The sequence below is a fragment of the Vulpes vulpes genome, chromosome 11 (genome assembly GCF_048418805.1).
Source record: "Vulpes vulpes isolate BD-2025 chromosome 11, VulVul3, whole genome shotgun sequence".
Taxonomy (NCBI): domain Eukaryota; kingdom Metazoa; phylum Chordata; class Mammalia; order Carnivora; family Canidae; genus Vulpes; species Vulpes vulpes.
The window spans coordinates 83,499,829-83,519,498 of record NC_132790.1 but is presented as its reverse complement, the minus strand read 5'-3'; the positions used below and the strand labels follow the sequence as shown (position 1 = coordinate 83,519,498).

Below are 19,670 nucleotides of genomic sequence, written 5' to 3'. Positions count from 1 at the left end.
GCAAAAGTAAGCATAGATAAGAATGTTCATGACATTCATTGTTAATAATAGTAAAAACATGGAAACAATCTAAATAAATGTCTGCCAGTGAAAGAATATGTAAATGGTTTATAATTTCTCTGTATGCAGAGAGGAAAGCTGAACATCAGTTAAAATTAATTATTGGCTCTGGAGCTATATAAATCAGTTTGTGTGAATTGCAGTACATGGTTTGTACAAAAAGCAAGTTGGAGAGGATATCTACAAGATAGACATATATAAAGTTTTAAGATATGTAAAACTATACATATGAAGCTAAATCATAAAGATACAGAAAAGAATGATAGTCATTGAACCAAGGATAATCATATACTATTTGGGAGGGAGATGCATCAACAAGAGGTATACTGGAAGTTTCCACTATAGTATTTTATTTCTTACCTGAACAGTACATACATATAAATTCATTATATTGTCTTCTGTATATTCAGTATTATAATGGTTTAGGAACATCCTTTCCAGTTGTAGGAAAGCTACTTTTTCTACTGTATGTAAATGTCTAGATTGATGATGCTTAATTAAAAGATTATAATAATTTTTTAAAAGATTATAATAAACATTTATGGAAGGTTTAGTAGATACCAGGCATAGTTCTAAGTATTTTACTTTTATTAAATGATTTCATCACACAGTAACTTTGTGAGGTCTGGGCTAGGTATGGTTATTATTCCTGTTTTATAAATGAGAAAATCTAAGAGAGAAGGAAGTAACTTTCCTAAAGCTACGCAGCTAGTAAATAGTGGAGCTAGGATTTGAACTTAATATGTTTTGCTCCAGAGCCTATACCATTAGCTCATATGCTTAGAATCTCTCCATAAGAAAAGGCATTGGGGCACCTGAGTGGTTCAGTCAGTTAAGCCCCTGACTCTTGATTTCAGGTCAGGTCATGATCTCAGGGCCCTGAGATCGAGTCCCTCATCGGACTCCATGCTACTTAAGATTTTCTCTCTCCCTCCCCCCTTGCCCTTTTCCCCTACCTCAGCTCCTGTGTGCTTGCTCTCTCGTGCTCTTTCTTAAAAAAAAAGAAAAAAAAAAAAGCTTTTTTCAAAATGTAGGCAATCTAAAGATTATGACTTAGCAATATGGCATTGAAAGAGAAAGTTACTCACATTTTTATTCTTGAGCAATAACAGGGACTTAGAAGGAACTGAAATTTATTAAAATAGAGAATTAAATACCAGAATGCTACAAACTCACCTATTTTGTCACAAGAGAGAAACTAAGAAAAGCTCCTTAATTAAGATTCTAGCTAAAGGGGCAGCCCCAGTGGCTCAGCGGTTTAGTGTCGCCTTCAGCCTGGGGTGTGATCCTGGAGGCCCCGGGATCAAGTCCCACATCGGGCTCCCTGCATGAAGCCTGCTTCTCCCTCTGCCTGTGTCTCTGCCTCTCTCTCTCTGTGTCTGTCATGAAGAAATAAAATCTTAAAAAAAAAAAAAGATTCTAGCTAAATTATTGCGAGATTAACAATTAATTGACAGATGATTACCTTATATAAATTGGAGAATTAAAAATTACATAAAATTTTAACTTATATATAGTAAATTAGAAACCTCGAAGATCAATCTACAAAGGAAAGTTAAGGTTTACCTTATTATATTTAATATGATTTTTTAAAAAAAACTATAGCTATAACCTGTTGCAAAATCAGGTAAAAATATTAAAATTGTATTTGTTCATGGTTCATAGATTTTAGAGTAGGAAAATCATCCCAGGAGGGTTATATTAGATGCTTATAGTGAGATGAAAAGCCATCTGGGCATGGAGCCAAAAACCTGACTTTTGGTACCTTTACAATATAGTCCAAGATTGTTCCCAGTGTGACTAAATGTGAATTATTAGTGCAATTACTTCAAAGTTTTGGTTTTGTAAACTGTTGTATATTTTCACATAATACAAGCTTCTGACATTTATCCTTATGGATACTAATTTGTGTTTTTATCATATTTATTTTCTCTTAACTCAATAGATGTATGCTAGCTTACATTTACAATCATTTAGAGAGACAATTTTTGAATTCTACATTATTCTGTATTTGGATTGTGGTATGCTGGTTTTCCTCAGATTTAACATGTTTGTGGACTCCATAATAGTTGTGAGGCTTTCAGAAAGTTCTAAGTGCCATTTCCTATTCCAGTGAAAATTAGATGATTTCCAGATGTATTTTTTTCAGTTTGGTATTGGTAGTTTTTATTTTATAGGAAACATCTAAAAGACAGAAGATATTCAAATTAGAGGACTTTTGAGAGTATAGCTGTAAATACAGTATTAGGACTAATATTTATTTATTCCTGAAAATTAGTATGAAGTACATTCTAGTTTTGGATATTAATCTGAGGTTTGTCTGGTGTGTTTTTTTTTCCTCCTCTAGTGATGCTATTGCTGAGATTAGAGCCATTTGTATTGAAGAAATTGGAGTATGGATGAAAATGTATAGTGATGCCTTCCTCAATGACAGTTACCTAAAATATGTTGGCTGGACTCTTCATGATAGGGTAAGTTACTCTGTTCTAGGCTTTCATAGAAGATATTTTTGTCTCCGTACTAGAATGCTAGGAGATAAGATGGCAGTGGTTGATTTTTTAATAGCTGTAATAATATGGAATTTTAAGACCATCCACCTGAATAACTTTTTATTTGATGGCCATGACAAAACTTGAGACATTGGCCCATGTGAAAACTCTATCTTACTTAGTTATAATAATGTCTAAAACCAAGTTGACAACCTGGCATATCTAAAGTTTTAAGAGGATATAACATCGTAAGAAGCTAATTATAATCTTTTTTCTAGTTTGGAATCAAAACTAGAAAAGTATGAACAACAAAAAAACTTCTTTCTTTTGAATTTGTTAAGGTCATGCCACAGTATTTTATCAGAGATGAATAGATTTATTGGATTCTAGAATATTTGATCTAAAAATCTATTTTTATTTTTATGCCCTTAGAAAAGGCTCTGATTTTAATAGGAATCCCACATTATTGAATGCTGAATAAGTATCCTCAAAATAACCAAGGATAGGAGTGACAGATCTTTGGAACTTTTATATTGAATGACTTGACATTCTATAACTTGAATTGTCAGATATTCACAAGTATAGAAATCTTACAACAATTTATTTTAAATTGTTGTATTCCATTATTTGAATTGTTAAAAGTATAATAGCAATTAGAAGACATTTTTAATGCAATTATATTCTTAGACTTTTAAGACAATTTTCATAATATTCTAAGATTTATTTTCTATGTATTACCATTAACAGCCTGTAGAGCATTTACTTTTTAAATAGCACCATGCTAGTGACGCCTGGGTGGCTCAGTTGGTTGAGTGTGTGACTTGATTTTGCTGGAGTCATGATCTCAGGGTTATGAGAAGGAACCCTGCATCAGACTCAGCACTTGGTAGGGAGTCTGCTTGAGATTCTCCTCTCCCTTGCCCTCTGCTCCTCCCCTCAGACCCCCTCAAGCACATGTGCTCTCTCTCTCTCTCTCTCTAAAATAAATAAATAAATCTTTTAAAAATAAACAAATAGCATGCTAAGTATTATCAAAGATATTTTGAAAACCACAAAATTGCATGTAATAAAACAGCCCAGGAGAATTATACAAGCCGTTTTTGCTGCTAGAAAGAGTTCAGGGTATAGGGAGATCATTACAAGTTGGCTGTTTAACTTCATAATTACTTATTTTTAATTGATGATTTTTAAAAGGGGTTCTCTTATTCCCTACTTTATTTAGAGGAACAACCAGTTAGCTCATGGTGAATTTTTTCCTGAATATTTATCTTCCCTAGAAATTTAAACTTCTTTCCTTTGTGCTAATAAATCCCAGACTTGATCCTATGTTTTCTTTTTCTAATCCTCATGTGAAATTTAGGACTTTCACAGCTAAGCCTCATCTCAGGTTTATCCAATTAAATTTTATACATTATGAGAGAAAGTAGAATTAAACAATGTGTCCTCCCAGGTGTATACACATGCCTAAATCCAACAAGACAAACTTTTTAGTAGGAATACATTTAAAGTTCTGCATTTTATTTCCCACCACTACCATACCATTTTTCCTCCTCTGGGAAAAACATACATTTGTTGTGGCTTACCAAAAAACAAACCACCATTATTTTAAAATAAGTCATTAAACTGTGTTTTTATAAATTTTCTGTCCAGATAAAGAAAGAAGGGGGTTGGTATTGTTCATTGTGAATAAAAGGATATGAAGATACTGTTTTCAGTAGTATGTTTTTATTAAACCTCTTTTATAATCTCCCATTACTTCATTTAGAAAAGCTGTTTTAATCCCTTCTCAGCTTTCCTTTTTCTCATTCTGATGTCACCATAATCTTGTACTTTTTTTTCCTCTGAGGGGTGTAGTCATTGCCGTCTCTCCTTAAACATTCTTTTGAAATTACTTATTCTATAGGCTATGGCCTGTGTCTTCAGACTGTCCTGTGTCTTTTCAAATGAGCTGATGAAATTCCTGTCTTTTTTTCCTTAAGATTACATTGTGGGACACCTGGTTGGCTCAGTCAGTTAAGCATCTGCCTTTGGCTCAGGTCATGATTCCAGAGTCCTGGAATCAAGCCCCACATCTGGCTACCTGCTCAGCAGAGAGCCTGCTTTTCCTTCTCCCTCTGCTGCTCCCCCTGCTTGCACACGTTCTCTCTGTTAAATAAATAAATATTTTTTAAAGGTTACATTGTAATTGTAAATTGCTTTCTTCCCCCAGTTTTGTTGAGATATAACATTATATTAGTTTAAGGTGTACAACATAAAGATTTGATACTCCATGTCTTGATTTCAGAATATCGGTCTCCCCTCCTCAGTAAGACAGTTTTGTGGGTTTTTTTGATACTGCCAATTTATATAAATTTTATAAGTTTTGGTCAGTAGAAAGACAAACAATTTCTAACAACTAAAAGAGCTAATTATTAGAAATTCAGTTTGTCTTTCTGTTGACCAAAACTTATTTCTAAACTCTCTACCCATTGGTTTTTTAATTCTTTCATAGATGATGACACATAATAGGTCTAATTTAAATACAACTATAGTAATCTGCCTCTAGACTATCCTAGTCTCTATATTTATACTTATGAGGCTTGATTACCTTTCTCTTTCGTTACAGTTTGTCAGTATTGCTCTGTATTGCTTTCACTATTAGCTTATGTGTACAGTCTTCTACTTTTAAAATTTTTATTTATTTTTTTGGAGTGAGAAGAGGGGCAGAAGGAGGGAGATTCTCATCCATATGAGAACCCAGCATAGGGCTTGATCTCATGACCCTGAGATCATGACCTAAACTAAAATCACAATTTGGACACTTAACGGACTAAGCCACCCAGGCACCTCTAGTTCTTCTCCTCTCTTGATCCCTGGTATCAGAATCTCTGTAGTGCTTGGGTGGAGTCTATTTTCTGTTAGTCCACCCCCTTTTCTCTTCTCTGTGTTGACTCATCCCATATCCTATTTCTTTTAAGTTCCCCTAAAACCTTTTTAGCTCTGTATATGCCAAGCAAATGATATCTGATGCCTGTCACCAGAGGTAGGAGTTCAAACACTTGTGCCCACTGAATCTTGAAATCAGGTTTGCAAAAAAAAAAAAAAAAAAAAATCAGGTTTGCTGAGGAAAACACAAGACAGTCAAGCACTGGGTGAAACAATGCTTTACTCATGTAAGTATGGACAGAGCAAGAGTGGTTTCATTAATGGGCATTGGTCCTCCAGGGCCAGCAGGGCAGTTTCCCTACATGCACCTCTCTTATGCTACAGAACTAAGGACCCTGCCCCCTCCCCTCAGGAAATAGATTTAATAATGAGTTTCGCCAAGTGCCATATGTGATTCACATGCTTAAGCAGAACAAGAGGACCCACATTGAGTCTGAAATAGGAAAGCTGTTCACACAAGGCACTTACCCCAGCTATGATTGCAAAGGCTCATCTCTTGATAAGGAAATGTTCCAGGAGCATGGCCCATTCTTATGTAGCTAAGTAGAGGTCAAAAGACTATATGCAGAGGACTGCCTTTTCCAGCAGTCCATACCTCACCTCTCCTTGGCCCCTGAAGTGGCAAATAAAGCATATCAAATCCTGTATGACCATTGCCCACCCCAAACTTTAAGATGGAGTTGGTTTTAGTAGGGTCTTTGAACAACCTATAGGAATGTGGATTGCTCATAAAGCTTCCCTGTCATTTGGAGATGGCACTTTACCATGGTGATTAAGAGAGCCAGACCCAGGAGGATGATCAGGCTTCTCTGGAAGATAATCTTCAACTAGGAACCCCACGTACCTGAATTAAGCCAACTAAAAAGGTTAAAAAGTGATTCTAAGGGAATTGTGAATGTACAGCTAATAACCATCCCACCTGAGTCTGGATATTTCACCAGCTCAGTTTTTAACTTACCTGAATTGGCGATGTATGCAAAGCAAGAAATGCTGGCAGTCACACAAACACCACCCTCTTCTGCCACTAGATGGCTGAGGGCTTACCAATACCACATAGGCTAGTGAGTTCAGTAAGTTTTGTTGATCTGGTATGCTTAGACAGTAGCATTAACTTTCTGCCATGGTTAAGAACAGATTGTATTCCGTTTTCTTAGTGCCTGGTTAATTTGTCTTCCCAGGAGGGAACTGGGTACTACTCTCTGGTGTGTTAGCAAAGTGGGTCCTTTCCAGCCCTCTGTGGCATAGTGAGGCAATAAAATCTTTCCCTTGGGCGCATACATTCTGTTGTCCATTGGAGTCCACAGAGAAATACATAACCCAGAAGGGTGCAGGTGACATCTGCCAGGGATTTGTTCTCATAATGCTGACTAGGTCAGATAATACACAGTTCCCAGCCTGCTTTTGCCTTGTGGTTGCAGAGAAAGAAAAGTTACATATTGGACTTGCAATTCCAAAATGTCAGCATAGATCAGTAATAACCATTCTGGTATAAGGATCTTTTTCTGTCACATCATAGATAAGTAGGGGACTCCAAAGCATGCCTGCATCTCAACCTGTATTGAAGGACTTGCCTAGTGATTTGATTCATTGATAGCTTGAGGAAAGTCTGAATAGTTGTGTATTGACCAGGCCATTACAGTGGGAGTGCAGGATAAGAGGGACTTTATTCTGGAATGACAAATCCAGCATTGGTTAAGTTTGCCTTCTTTCACTATGGCTGTATTAATCTTTATCAAGGTGTTATTGTACCAGGCATTGTATAGCAGAGGATTCTGTAGAAATGAGAAGAAAGTAAAATTTCTACCCATCTTTCACTCCATGAACCTCCTGAGGCCAGAGATGCCCTGGTCTTCTGCTTGAGGTGCTATCTGCGTGGGTATTACAACCTAGGCTGTCTGTCTCAGTCCTGATGCTACTGCCTTTTTGAGCACCCAGTGCATTGTTGCTTGACCCAGACTTATTCTCCTCAGTTGGCCAGTCCCAAAAAGGAGGTCATGTGCTGCACACACTTGACATGTCCAGTAACGTCCCCCACCTGATTTGAAGGGTCAGATGTTCCCAGCAGTACTAGAAGGACCCTAGCACCATGGTACTTCTTGGTTTTGTCTCCTATCCTATGGTTTCCCATAGAAGGGAGGTGCCCAAGAGAAGCATCAGAGGGCCATGTCCAGTGTGCTATGATAGCCGGAACGATAAACCACCCCAAAGGCATACACTCCAAGGGAAAAGAAAGAATGATTAGTATCCTGAGATTGGGATTTTACAGGCACAGCCTAAACACATCACTGCGTACTCCATCTCCACCCCGTCCAAACTCAGTGTTTCCCAATATACATTGTAATGCCATATTTCCCTTGCAGTGCAGTGTATTGTTTGTAGCCATATAACCCTAGTCAGATGAGGATATCAGTCCACTATCAGGCTGCCTTGGTATTCTTTTTTAGTTGCTGTGTGAGTCAGCCATTCATTCATTGAGTGGCTCCATTGGTATGCTGCTGCTAGTGTGCATGGAAACTACATATTCCATGAGAATATGCTCATTTGTTGTCTTACTTGGGTAATGAAGGATATTCCTTGGCTAGAGCAAAATCTTATAGGGTATCCAAAAATACAACATAAATTTTGTTCAAGGACCAGCTATATAGTTTCAGCCAGCGTCCAAATGTCAGAGTAGAATAGCAGTGGTGTAGCCTGAGTATGTGTTAATGGCAATGAGGCATCATCTGTGTCCGTGGGTGTGGGTGGGATGTACAGTGTGATCATTCTGCCAGATCTAGGTAGGTCCCAGATCATCCCTTGGGCTTTATCAAATTTTGGGGTGTGGAGGGGGGCTTTATCACATTTTTTGCATCTGTAATGGACTCCCAAGTCCAGTCCATAGATGTACCCAGTGGGAAATTGTTGAAGCCTTCTAGGCACAAGCTAGATTGGTACAAGAGTGCTGGTTATGTTTTATTTTAGAAGGTCTGTGGGGGGCGGGGGTCCTGCCCTTGCCCCCTCAAATAAATAAATCTTTTAAGAGGGGTGGGTATTGGGTGCAGCTTTTGGAGGTTTGCAGATTCAAAGTCTATGAGGCAGGGTGCCTGGTTGGCCCAGCAGTTGAGCATCTGCCTTCGGCTCAAGGCATGATCCTGGAGTGCTGGGATCGAGTCCCGCATTGGGCTCCCTGCATGGAACATATTTCTCCCTCTTCCTATGTCTCTGCCTCTCTCTTTCTGTATCTCTCATGAATAAATAAATAAAATATTTGAAAAACAGAAAAACAATTCCTGTAAGGCCTGTGCGTCCCAGTGACAATTTCCTGCTGCCACAGACCAGTCCGTTAGGTGGGTTGTGGAAACCTGCAGTTCCATCAGGCTAGCAAGTTTCAAAGGTCCCAAAGCTGTTCCTGGGCCATGGCTTGTTGAACAGCTTCCAAGGCCTGCTGCAGCAAAGGGCTTCATTTAAAATTGGCTGCTTTGTGGGTCATCTCAATGAAAGGAACCAAGAAAGCAACCTGGAGGGACACATGCTATTTTTATTATCCAAAGAGGCCCACTAGCTGTTGGGCTTCCATTTTATTAGTAGATGCTGCCAGGGCCTATATTTTTTGTTCTATATCTCTGGGATACTTCTTTGGTTTGCCACTCAAGTAGCCCCTAGGAATTGGAACAGCTCTGCCAGGTCCAGGACTTTATCTGGTTTTATAGTCAAATCAGCACTAATCATTCCATCAGTGACTAAGTACAGCACTGTAGCAACATGTTTTTCAGTTAGCCCTACTGTCAGGATGTTATTAATATAATGGATGACTAAAATGTCAGTGGGGGCTTAGGCTTATTGAGGATCAAACCCCATTCAGTAATGGCATATTGCAAAAAGTATAGTGAAAGTGTATTGCAGGTTGTTTTGTGTGAATGCAAATTGGTCCTGATCCCCATACTACAAAGGGACCAAGTAGGGCAGCCGTGGGGGGGGGGGGGGCGGGGGGGCTCAGCAGTTTAGCACCGCCTTCAGCCCAGGGCCTGATCCTGGAGACCCGGGATCAAGTCCCACATCAGGCTCCCTGCATGGAGCCTGCTTCTCCCTCTGCCTTTGTCTCTGCCTCTCTCTCTATCTGTGTGTCTCTCATGAATAAATAAATAAAAATCTTTAAAAAAAAAAAAAAAAAAGGGGGGACCAAGTAAAAGTCATTAGCCTTTTCCCTTAGAAACTTACAAGTTTCCCATATGGATTGCCACCATTGCAGTAATGATGATAATGTCAAGGGCCAAAGCTGGAGCTTCTGCTTTTAATCTGTGATGATCTGTCAGCCTCCAAGCTCCAGAGGCCTTCCTGACTGGCCAGACTGGGCTATTAAATTATAACAGTATGGTTATCAGCACCTCTGCTTGTCTTAAGTCTTGAATTAACAGAATTTCCCCCATCATGGATTCAGTATTTTTGTTGGAACAGTGTACCATGGTTTGGACACGGAGTTAACAAGGAATTAACTGGTCCATTATGCTTGAGTCTGTCCTTGTTGTGCATACCCCTTGAGGTAGATAGTGATGATGTTCAGTATGGTGTTTCAGTACTGTACACAGCCAAAATGTTAATACCTGTTTATGTACTCAGTAGTGGGAACCACAATCATCAGCATCCAAAATGGTCCAAAGTACCCCAACCACAAACACATGTGAACTTATCTTTATTGGGTAACTACCCTCCTCAAAACCATCCAGAGCCACTTTTTCCTTTTTTTTTAAATTTAATTTAATTTTTTTAACTTTTATTTTTATTTTTTTAAAATTTTTTTATTGGAGTTCAATTTGCCAACATATAGCATAACACCCAGTGCTCATCTCACCAAGTGCCCTCCTCAGTGCCCATCACCCAGTCACCCCAACCTTCCACCACCTCCCCTTCCACTACCCGTTGTTCGTTTCCCAGAGTTACGTGTCTCTCATGTTTTGTCACCCGCACTGATATCTTCACTCATTTTCTCTCCTTTCCCTGTATTCCCTTTCACTAATTTTTATATTCCCCAAATGAATGAGACCATATAATGTTTGTCCTTTTCTGATTGACTTATTTCACTCAGCATAATACCCTCCAGATCCCTCCATGTCGAAGCAAATGGTGGGTATTTGTCATTTCTAATGGCTGAGTAATATTTCCATTGTATACATAGACCACATCTTCTTTTATCCATTCATCTTTCGGTGGACACTGAAGCTCCTTCCACAATGTGGCTATTGTGGACATTGCTGCTATAAACATCAGGGTGCAGGTGTCCCATTGTTTCACTGCATCTCTATCTTTGGGGTAAATCCCCAGCAGTGCAATTGCTGGGTTGTAGGGCAGATCTATTTTTAACTCTTTGAGGAACCTCCACACAGTTTTCCAATGTGGCTGTACCAGTTCACATTCCCTCCAACAGTGCAAGAGGGTTCCCCTTTCTCCACATCCTCGCCAACATTTGTGGTTTCCTGCCCTGTTAATTTTCCCCATTCTCACTGGTGTGAGGTGGTATCTTATTGTGGTTTTGATTTGTATTTCCTGATGGCAAGTGATGCAGAGCATTTTCTCATGTGCTTATTGGCCATGTCTATGTCTTCCTCTGTGAAATTTCTGTTCATGTCTTTTGCCCATTTCATGATTGGATTGTTTGTTTCTTTGCTGTTGAGTTTAATAACTTCTTTATAGATCTTGGATACTAGCCCTTTATCTGATAGATCATTTGCAAATATCTTCTCCCATTCTGTAGGTTGTCTTTTAGTTTTGTTGACTGTTTCTTTTGCTGTGCAGAAGCTTTTTATCTTGATGAAGTCCCAATAATTCATTTTTGCTTTTGTTTCTCTTACCTTCATGGATGTATCTTGCAAGAAGTTGCTGTCAGAGCCACTTTTTCAATCATACCCCTAAGGGACCCTAGAATTATTGTTATTGGGGCACTAATACTCAAGGGCCCTGATAAAAGTCTGAATTCTACCTCCCCATTACATTCTATCATGACAGAGGCATAGAATTTCCAGTGGGGACCCAGAGACATTGGCCCCATCCGTAACTGTGCTATAAACTTTTGAGTCTACAGTGCCCCCTTCATCAGACATATGCATCAGCCAGGCTGCATGAGGCTCCCCTTGACTTTTGCCCACATCTGTCCTTCACTTTCAGAGGACTTCATTCAACAGTTTTGTTTTCAGCAATGCCATCAATGGTTTCACAGTGAGTGAAAACAATTTTACATGAGGCCTGCAGGCAACTTGGATCAGGAGAAGTTTCCTGCATGGGACCCCTTTCCTTCTCTCAGAAATTATTTGTGACCCCTATGACACCATAAGTTAGAAGGTGGCATGGGAACAGGAAGGCAGTCAAGAGCCAGAATATAGGGGATTCCTGGGTGGCGCAGCGGTTTGGCGCCTGCCTTTGGCCCAGGGCGCGATCCTGGAGACCCGGGATCGAATCCCACATCGGGCTCCCGGTGCATGGAGCCTGCTTCTCCCTCTGCCTGTGTCTCTGCCTCTCTCTCTCTGTGACTATCATAAATAAATAAAAATTAAAAAAAAAAAAATTTAAAAAAAAGAGCCAGAATATAGTTTGCCTACATTTTGTCTCTCTCTTCTCTCTAAGTAAGTAAAAATCTTTTTAAAAATTATTTATTGAGCAGCAGCTATATGTTAGGCACTGTGTTAAGCAGTATTCACCTTTGAATAAGATTTTGTGTAATGGACAAATAACAAAGCTTTTAGATAGTATATTAGAAATAACTTACAGAGTATAGTAGAGCCCCCAGAAAGAACTTTTTTACCAAAAAGGCAACTAGAGTTTTCATCTAAGTTATTTCAGTATTTTGAAGTACTGTCATGGGTATCATCTTATTTAATTGTTAAGTTCCTGTAGTGTAGGCAGGGCATATCATAAATAAAGAACCAAGACTTGGGAGAGATCACTGGACAAAGTGAAGATAAAATTCAATTAATGTCTTTCCTCTACCTGTAATTGGCTTTGTGAACTTGGATAGATGGAGTCATTTCATCTTTGACAGCCTTATTTTCAAATCTATAATTCGAGAGGAGTAAGGAACTCTGCACATGCTGTCTTAGATCTGGGGTTGTGATTTTATGTTGGGACAGCTGTCCTTAGTCTTTTGCTCGTCCATCATTGATTCCTCGTGAGTATATTTTATCATATAATACTTTTTGTTGCCTTTTCCCTGTCTTGCCTCCTGTAAGACGATGTCCTGTGAGCATTTCTGTGGACTGCCCTTTGACTTTGCTGCCCATTAAAATTATTAGCACACACACACCCAGCATCTAATAGTTATAAGATTCTACATTGTCTCTGCTATTCTGCACTCCTATTCTCATCTCCATTGCTGTCAGAAACTAAATTTTGAGTGTCTCCTGTCAGCCTAAGACTACAGAATACAGTTACTACAGATCTTCTCAGTAATGTCTGTACCCCTATCACCAGTGTTTTCCTCATTACCTTGGTAAACAGAGTATTCTCTGAGCCCTTATGGGGAACATATTCAACTGGGAGGTCTTCTGAGCTTTATAATAGATCCTTTCTGGCATGCTTTCCATGTGTCTTTAAATTCCTTCCATCACAGTCTGCCACAATGATTTTGGCTCCTCTATTTCATTTAATATGCACCATTGCTTTTTAGAACTATCCAACAAGATGTTAAGCCATTTCCAGGGGCCTTTACAGGGTCTTACATCCTATTTCAAAGGAGAGTACCCTATATCCAAGAACTCTCCCGTACCCTGTTTTCTTTTCCCACATCCTCAGCAGCCACCAGCATATTCTCCTGGTTCTTTCTGGTTCAGATTACCATTCCTACAGCACTCTGTCACATATATTCACTTATTAATTTCATATTAAAGGGCTATCTTAGGGGTTGTCCTGACCTGAAAGAAGAAGGTTAGGCTGTTTTATCCTATATCATTATCCACTCTGGGCCTCATCCTAGAAGAGGGAAAGGATGTAAACAGGAGGGCAGTGTGGAGCACAACCTTCCAGGAATCTCTGTGCCAGGTGATTCTTTTTCAACCATGATCAGTTCTTCAGAAAGAGGTGCAGGTTTGAACCATTGGCAGTCAACATAGGAGCAAGCAGAAAGAGTAGCCGAGTAGCCTTGTATACTAGACGATGGGGATCTGGATTGGGCCTCAAGAGCATCTACTATAGGTATTCCAGGTACCTCCTATGTGCTAGGTGACTTTACCAACAAATCTCATCTCATTCAGTGGTGTACTAGAGATAACTTGAATCAGATTGCAAGATACTTACTATGCACATCCTTTTGCAAATATGACTTCAGTAATATGAATTCAATAATATCTCATTGGTAGCTCAAAATTGTCTGTGGATGGAGTATTTACATCACAGAAATACAGAAATACACAAATACAGCAATTCAGGACCCCATCCCTCAGAACTGGTTGTTAAAACTCACCAGCGGGGCACCTGGGTGGCTCAGTCACTTAAGTGTCTGACTCTTGATTTCAGCTCAGGTCTTGATCTCAGGGTCTTGAGATCGACCACCCCCCCCCCCCCCACTCATGTTCCCTGCTGGATGTGGAACCTGCTTAAGATTCTCTCTCCCCCCTGCCCCCTTTGCCTTCCTTTAATAAAAAAAGTAAATAATAATAAACCTTAACCGGCATACGTCTGCATTTAATCCTTGCTACAACCTTATGAAGTTGGTTATCACTACTTTATAAATGAAAAAAACTGAGTATCAGAATGATTAATATACTTGCTATCTCTCATATTGCTAATAAGCTATAGAATTGGAAATAAAGTCTAGTTGTGTTTAATTCTAGAACTTAGACTTCTGTTATAGCACATTACTTTTTTTTTTTTTTAAAGAGAAATGTCAATGTCCTTAGATTAATTTGAGAGAATTGGCTAAATTTCTAGATGATCCTGACTGTACTTTGATCCCCAACATTTTCTACTCTAAGTTAATGACATTATTAAAGATACTCCACTAATAAATAGCCAAACCATTTCACTCTATTAATTTCCCTGTTTTAAATATTTTGTTTACCTTTTTTCCTAACCCTTCTTTCTGAAATATAAAAGGCACTCAGAAAATATTTGTTAAATGAATAAATGATGACCCTATCATATGACATTAGTTTTTTTCTACAGGAGTATTTAGTAGTTACTATACAAAGGGCAAATTATCTTACCTTTCTCTAATTAAAATCATAAGTTAAAAATTTTCTTAGAATGCCACTGTACAACACAGAATTACTCAATGTTGAATCAGAATTGGTAAATATTTGAAAAAGATGTAGCTTACTCTCAAGTAACTAAGGGGTTTTCAGTGCATTTTTAATTAAATAAAATGCAACACAGACTGTACAACTGCTTAGTTCCACCCTATGTTAAATTAAAATGTGATGTAAATTGAATGGATAAGCTGAACATTACTTCAGCCTTCACATAGGCTGATCTTTTCAACTTTGGTGGCATGGAAGCTTACCACTTTTGTTATGTTTTTATTTGTATATCTGAAGCAAGGAGAAGTCAGACTGAAATGTTTGAAAGCTCTACAGAGTCTATATACCAATAGAGAATTATTCCCCAAATTGGAGTTATTCACTAACCGATTCAAGGTAAGCATCAAGAATGCTTAGTTTATTTTTTTACTTATAAAATGCTAGTTATAGCTAGTTTAGTAAATAACATTACCATAACAAGTATTTAGTTCATATTCTTTACTACATATTCTTTAAATAAACCTGTATTAAATAGATGAATGAATCTCTGCTTTACAAAAGATATTACCAACATGAGTTATTTATTGCCTTCAACAGAAGGTTCTTCTGCTTAAAATAAGATTTTCTCTATATACAGCTTTTTATAGTTATATTAATTTTGCACGTTAAAGTTTATTTGTCACAGTGTTACGGTACGTCAGTTAATGAGAAGAGAAAGATTTTAGATTATGAACGTTTATACTAACACGTCCTTTGTTTGAGTAAGACTGTGATAATATGAATTTAAGAGTAAAGCATTCCATTTAATCTCCCATTAGTCTTGCATATACTACCCAAAGATACTGCTTTAGATCCTTCCCATTTTATTTTATGCTCATATTTGATTTGATTTTTAATTATTTTTCAGGATCGCATTGTATCAATGACACTTGATAAGGAATATGATGTTGCTGTTGAAGCTATTCGATTGGTTACCCTGATACTTCAGTAAGTATAATATTTGTCCAACTCTTGATCTCAGCTCAGACCTTGATCTCAGTGTCGCGAGTTCAGGCCTTGCATTTGGCACCATACTGGGTGTGGAGCCTACTTTATTTATTTATTTATTTATTTTTTTATTTTTTATTTTTTTTCTTGGGTAGGGTGATTTCTTTATATATACAGTGTCAAGGACATGATCCATGAAAGAACTGATAAACTGGACTTTACTAAAAATAGAAACATTTGTTAAGTGAAAGACAATATAAGAATTAGAGGTCAAAGCAATAGACTGGGAGAAAATATTTCCAGGAGACATCTGATTAAGGACTGTTATTCAAAATACATGAAGAATTCTTAAAACTCAGTAAGAAAATGAGCACTGAAATTGCTTGTCTTCACTCCTATGATTCAGAATTAAGACAGCTAAAAAAAAAAAAGTATTTTGACATTGTCAGGCAAATGATGGATGATTCTAAGACCCTTGAACCACATATTTTTTTTTGTTTTAGTTTTTTTTTTTAATTAATTTTTATTGGTGTTCAATTTACCAACATACAGAAAAACACCCAGTGCTCATCCCGTCAAGTGTCCACCTCAGTGCCCGTCACCCATTCCCCTCCAACACCCGCCCTCCTCCCCTTCCACCCCCCCTAGTTCGTTTCCCCGAGTTAGGAGTCTTTATGTTCTGTCTCCCTTCCTGATATTTCCCAACATTTCTTTTCCCTTCCTTTATATTCCCTTTCACTATTATTTATATTCCCCAAATGAATGAGAACATACACTGTTTGTCCTTCTCCGATTGACTTACTTCACTCAGCATAATACCCTCCAGTTCCATCCACGTTGAAGCAAATGGTGGGTATTTGTCGTTTCTAATTGCTGAGTAATATTCCATTGTATACATAAACCACATCTTCTTTATCCATTCATCTTTCGATGGACACCGAGGCTCCTTCCACAGTTTGGCTATTGTGGCCATTGCTGCTAGAAACATCGGGGTGCAGGTGTCCCGACTTTTCATTGCATCTGAATCTTTGGGGTAAATCCCCAACAGTGCAATTGCTGGGTCATAGGGCAGGTCTATTTTTAACTCTTTGAGGAACCTCCACACAGTTTTCCAGAGTGGCTGCACCAGTTCACATTCCCACCAACAGTGTAAGAGGGTTCCCTTTTCTCCGCATCCTCTCCAACATTTGTTGTTTCCTGCCTTGTTAATGTTCCCCATTCTCACTGGTGTGAGGTGGTATCTCATTTGTGGTTTTGATTTGTATTTCCCTGATGGCAAGTGATGCAGAGCATTTTCTCATGTGCATGTTGGCCATGTCCATGTCTTCCTCTGTGAGATTTCTCTTCATGTCTTTTGCCCATTTCAATATTCGATTGTTTGTTTCTTTGGTGTTGAGTTTAATAAGTTCTTTATAGATTTTGGAAACTAGCCCTTTATCTGATATGTCGTTTGCAAATATCTTCTCCCATTCTGTAGGTTGTCTTTGAGTTTTGTTGACTGTATCCTTTGCTGTGCAAAAGCTTCTTATCTTGATGAAGTCCCAATAGTTCATTTTTGCTTTTGTTTCTTTTGCCTTTGTGGATGTATCTTGCAAGAAGTTACTGTGGCCGAGTTCAAAAAGGGTGTTGCCTGTGTTCTCTTCTATAATTTTGATGGACTCTTGTCTCACATTTAGATCTCTCATCCATTTTGAGTTTATCTTTGTGTATGGTGAGAGAGAGTGGTCCAGTTTCATCCTTCTGCATGTGGATGTCCAATTTTCCCAACACCATTTATTGAAGAGACTGTCTTTCTTCCAATGGATAGTCTTTCCTCCTTTATCGAATATTAGATGACCATACATTTCAGGGTCCACTTCTGGGTTCTCTATTCTGTTCCATTGATCTATGAGTCTGTTTTTGTGCCAGTACCACACTGTCTTGATGACCACAGCTTTGTAGTACAACCTGAAATCTGGCATTGTGATGCCCCCAGCTATGGTTTTCTTTTTTAAAATTCCCCTGGCTGGGGATCCCTGGGTGGCGCAGCGGTTTGGCGCCTGCCTTTGGCCCAGGGCGCGATCCTGGAGACCCGGGATCGAATCCCACGTCGGGCTACCGGTGCATGGAGCCTGCTTCTCCCTCTGCCTGTGTCTCTGCCTCTCTCTCTCTCTGTGACTATCATAAATAAATTAAAAAAAATTTAAAAAAAATAAATAAATAAATAAATAAATAAATAAATAAATAAATAAATAAATAAATAAATAAAATTCCCCTGGCTATTTGGGGTCTTTTCTGATTCCACACAAATCTTGAAATAATTTGTTCTAACTCTCTGAAGAAAGTCCATGGTATTTTGATAGGGATTGCATTAAACGTGTAAATTGCCCTGGGTAACATTGACATTTTTACAATATTAATTCTGCCAATCCATGAGCATGGAATATTTTTCCATCTCTTTGTGTCTTCCTCAATTTCTTTCAGAAGTGTTCTATAGTTTTTAGGGTATAGATCCTTCACCTCTTTGGTTAGGTTTATTCCTAGGTATCTTATGCTTTTGGGTGCAATTGTAAATGGGATTGACTGGAGCCTACTTTAAAAAGTTATTTTTTTAAAATAATCTTGGTATTTTAATGTCTTTCACCCGGCATTATTGATGTACTTCACATATTTAACCCTAATATATATTATCACTTTAGGCTCTACTATTACTTTTAAGGTTAGGTTTGAAACAGTGTTTTCTGTTTTTCTTTCTTTTGGTTTTTTTATTTTGACTGTTGTTTGTTTCTTCTATGTAAAAGTTATCTTATGCAGTCCAGAGAGAAAATATCAAGAAAGTATTAACCTTTCTATTTAAAGAAAGAGAGAAGGCCTTTAAAGGGATAGGTTTTTCAAATAGGCTTCTTTGGAATGGTATAGAACTATGAGAAAGAAAATAAGGTATTTATATTATGTCATTCATATGATAGAAATTTAAAATAGCAATAATTATCCATAGAGCTTTGATTAAAACCTGGGCAGAATATATATGAAAAAATGTAGTCCTTAGCAAAATCATTAAAAATTCTCCTCATAATCTGTTATGTTGTATCTGTCATATACCAGATACCATCTATGTCAGGCCATTATTTTGATCTTTTTTTTACCCCTTCCTAATCTAGTACTTACTCTTTATCATTGTAGCTTTATAATATAGTATATGCTATCCATAAGCCCTCCTTCTTGGTTGATTCCTTCCTTTTTTTTTTTTTAAGATTTTATTTATTTATTCATGAGAGACATAGAGAGGCAGAGACATAGGCAAGGGAAGAAGCAAGCTCCCTGCAGTGAGCCCGAGGGGAACTCCATCCCAGGACCCAGGGATAACACCCTGAGCCAAAGGCAGACACCTCTGGGAGATTCCTTCTTCTTTGCCTTTCTTTTTAAAACCTACTAGCTACTTGTGGATTATGTTTCTTCCATATGAATATCTTTTGAAGTACATCTAATTTCTCAAAAACTATGGCTAGGATTTTAAATATTAGAAATGCATTTGTTACTGAACTATCTGCCATAGCCTCTAACTCAGGAACAAATGGGTAAACCTTGGTATGTTCCCATAGCCAAACTACTCCATCCCAGGGAATAACAAAGGGATTGGACAAATTGAAAGCGTAGCTCCTGGCTAGGCTTAGCAACACTGTTAATGAACAAACTCAGATAAACTCATTTCAAGAGAAGCCAATAACTCAAGAGGTAAAGGTTTTGAAAAGAAATGGAGCTGGGGGGACCTGGCAGGCACAAGTTTTAACAGCCAACCTCCCCAGCTAATGGACACCTAGAATCCTATAGAAAGAGGTTAGAGGGGTATGTGCAAGAGGGCAGGCAGAGAGCATGCAATCACAGGTGAAGTTCAGTTTGTGTTAGCCCCCTCATCATGGGCAGGGTGTCTTCCAGGCATTCTGTTGCTAACAGGGCTTTTTTGGTTTGGCTATAAGGGATGTTCCAGTCATTGCAAAACACCTACATCAGGGCCTCAAGAAAGTACAAT

At 38.2% G+C, this 19,670-nt stretch overlaps 1 protein-coding gene across 3 annotated transcripts in view; it reads left to right on the top strand.

Annotated features, from left to right (window-relative positions):
- STAG1 (STAG1 cohesin complex component) overlaps positions 1 to 19,670 on the top strand; it is a 401,472-nt gene that overhangs the window by 269,737 nt on the left and 112,065 nt on the right. For all 3 annotated transcript variants that reach the window (XM_026015434.2, XM_072726920.1, XM_072726921.1), the window contains 3 exons: positions 2,408 to 2,531; positions 14,972 to 15,070; positions 15,582 to 15,661. In XM_026015434.2, coding sequence (XP_025871219.1) covers positions 2,408 to 2,531; positions 14,972 to 15,070; positions 15,582 to 15,661 — 303 coding nt within the window. The remainder of the gene's footprint in view (positions 1 to 2,407; positions 2,532 to 14,971; positions 15,071 to 15,581; positions 15,662 to 19,670) is intronic.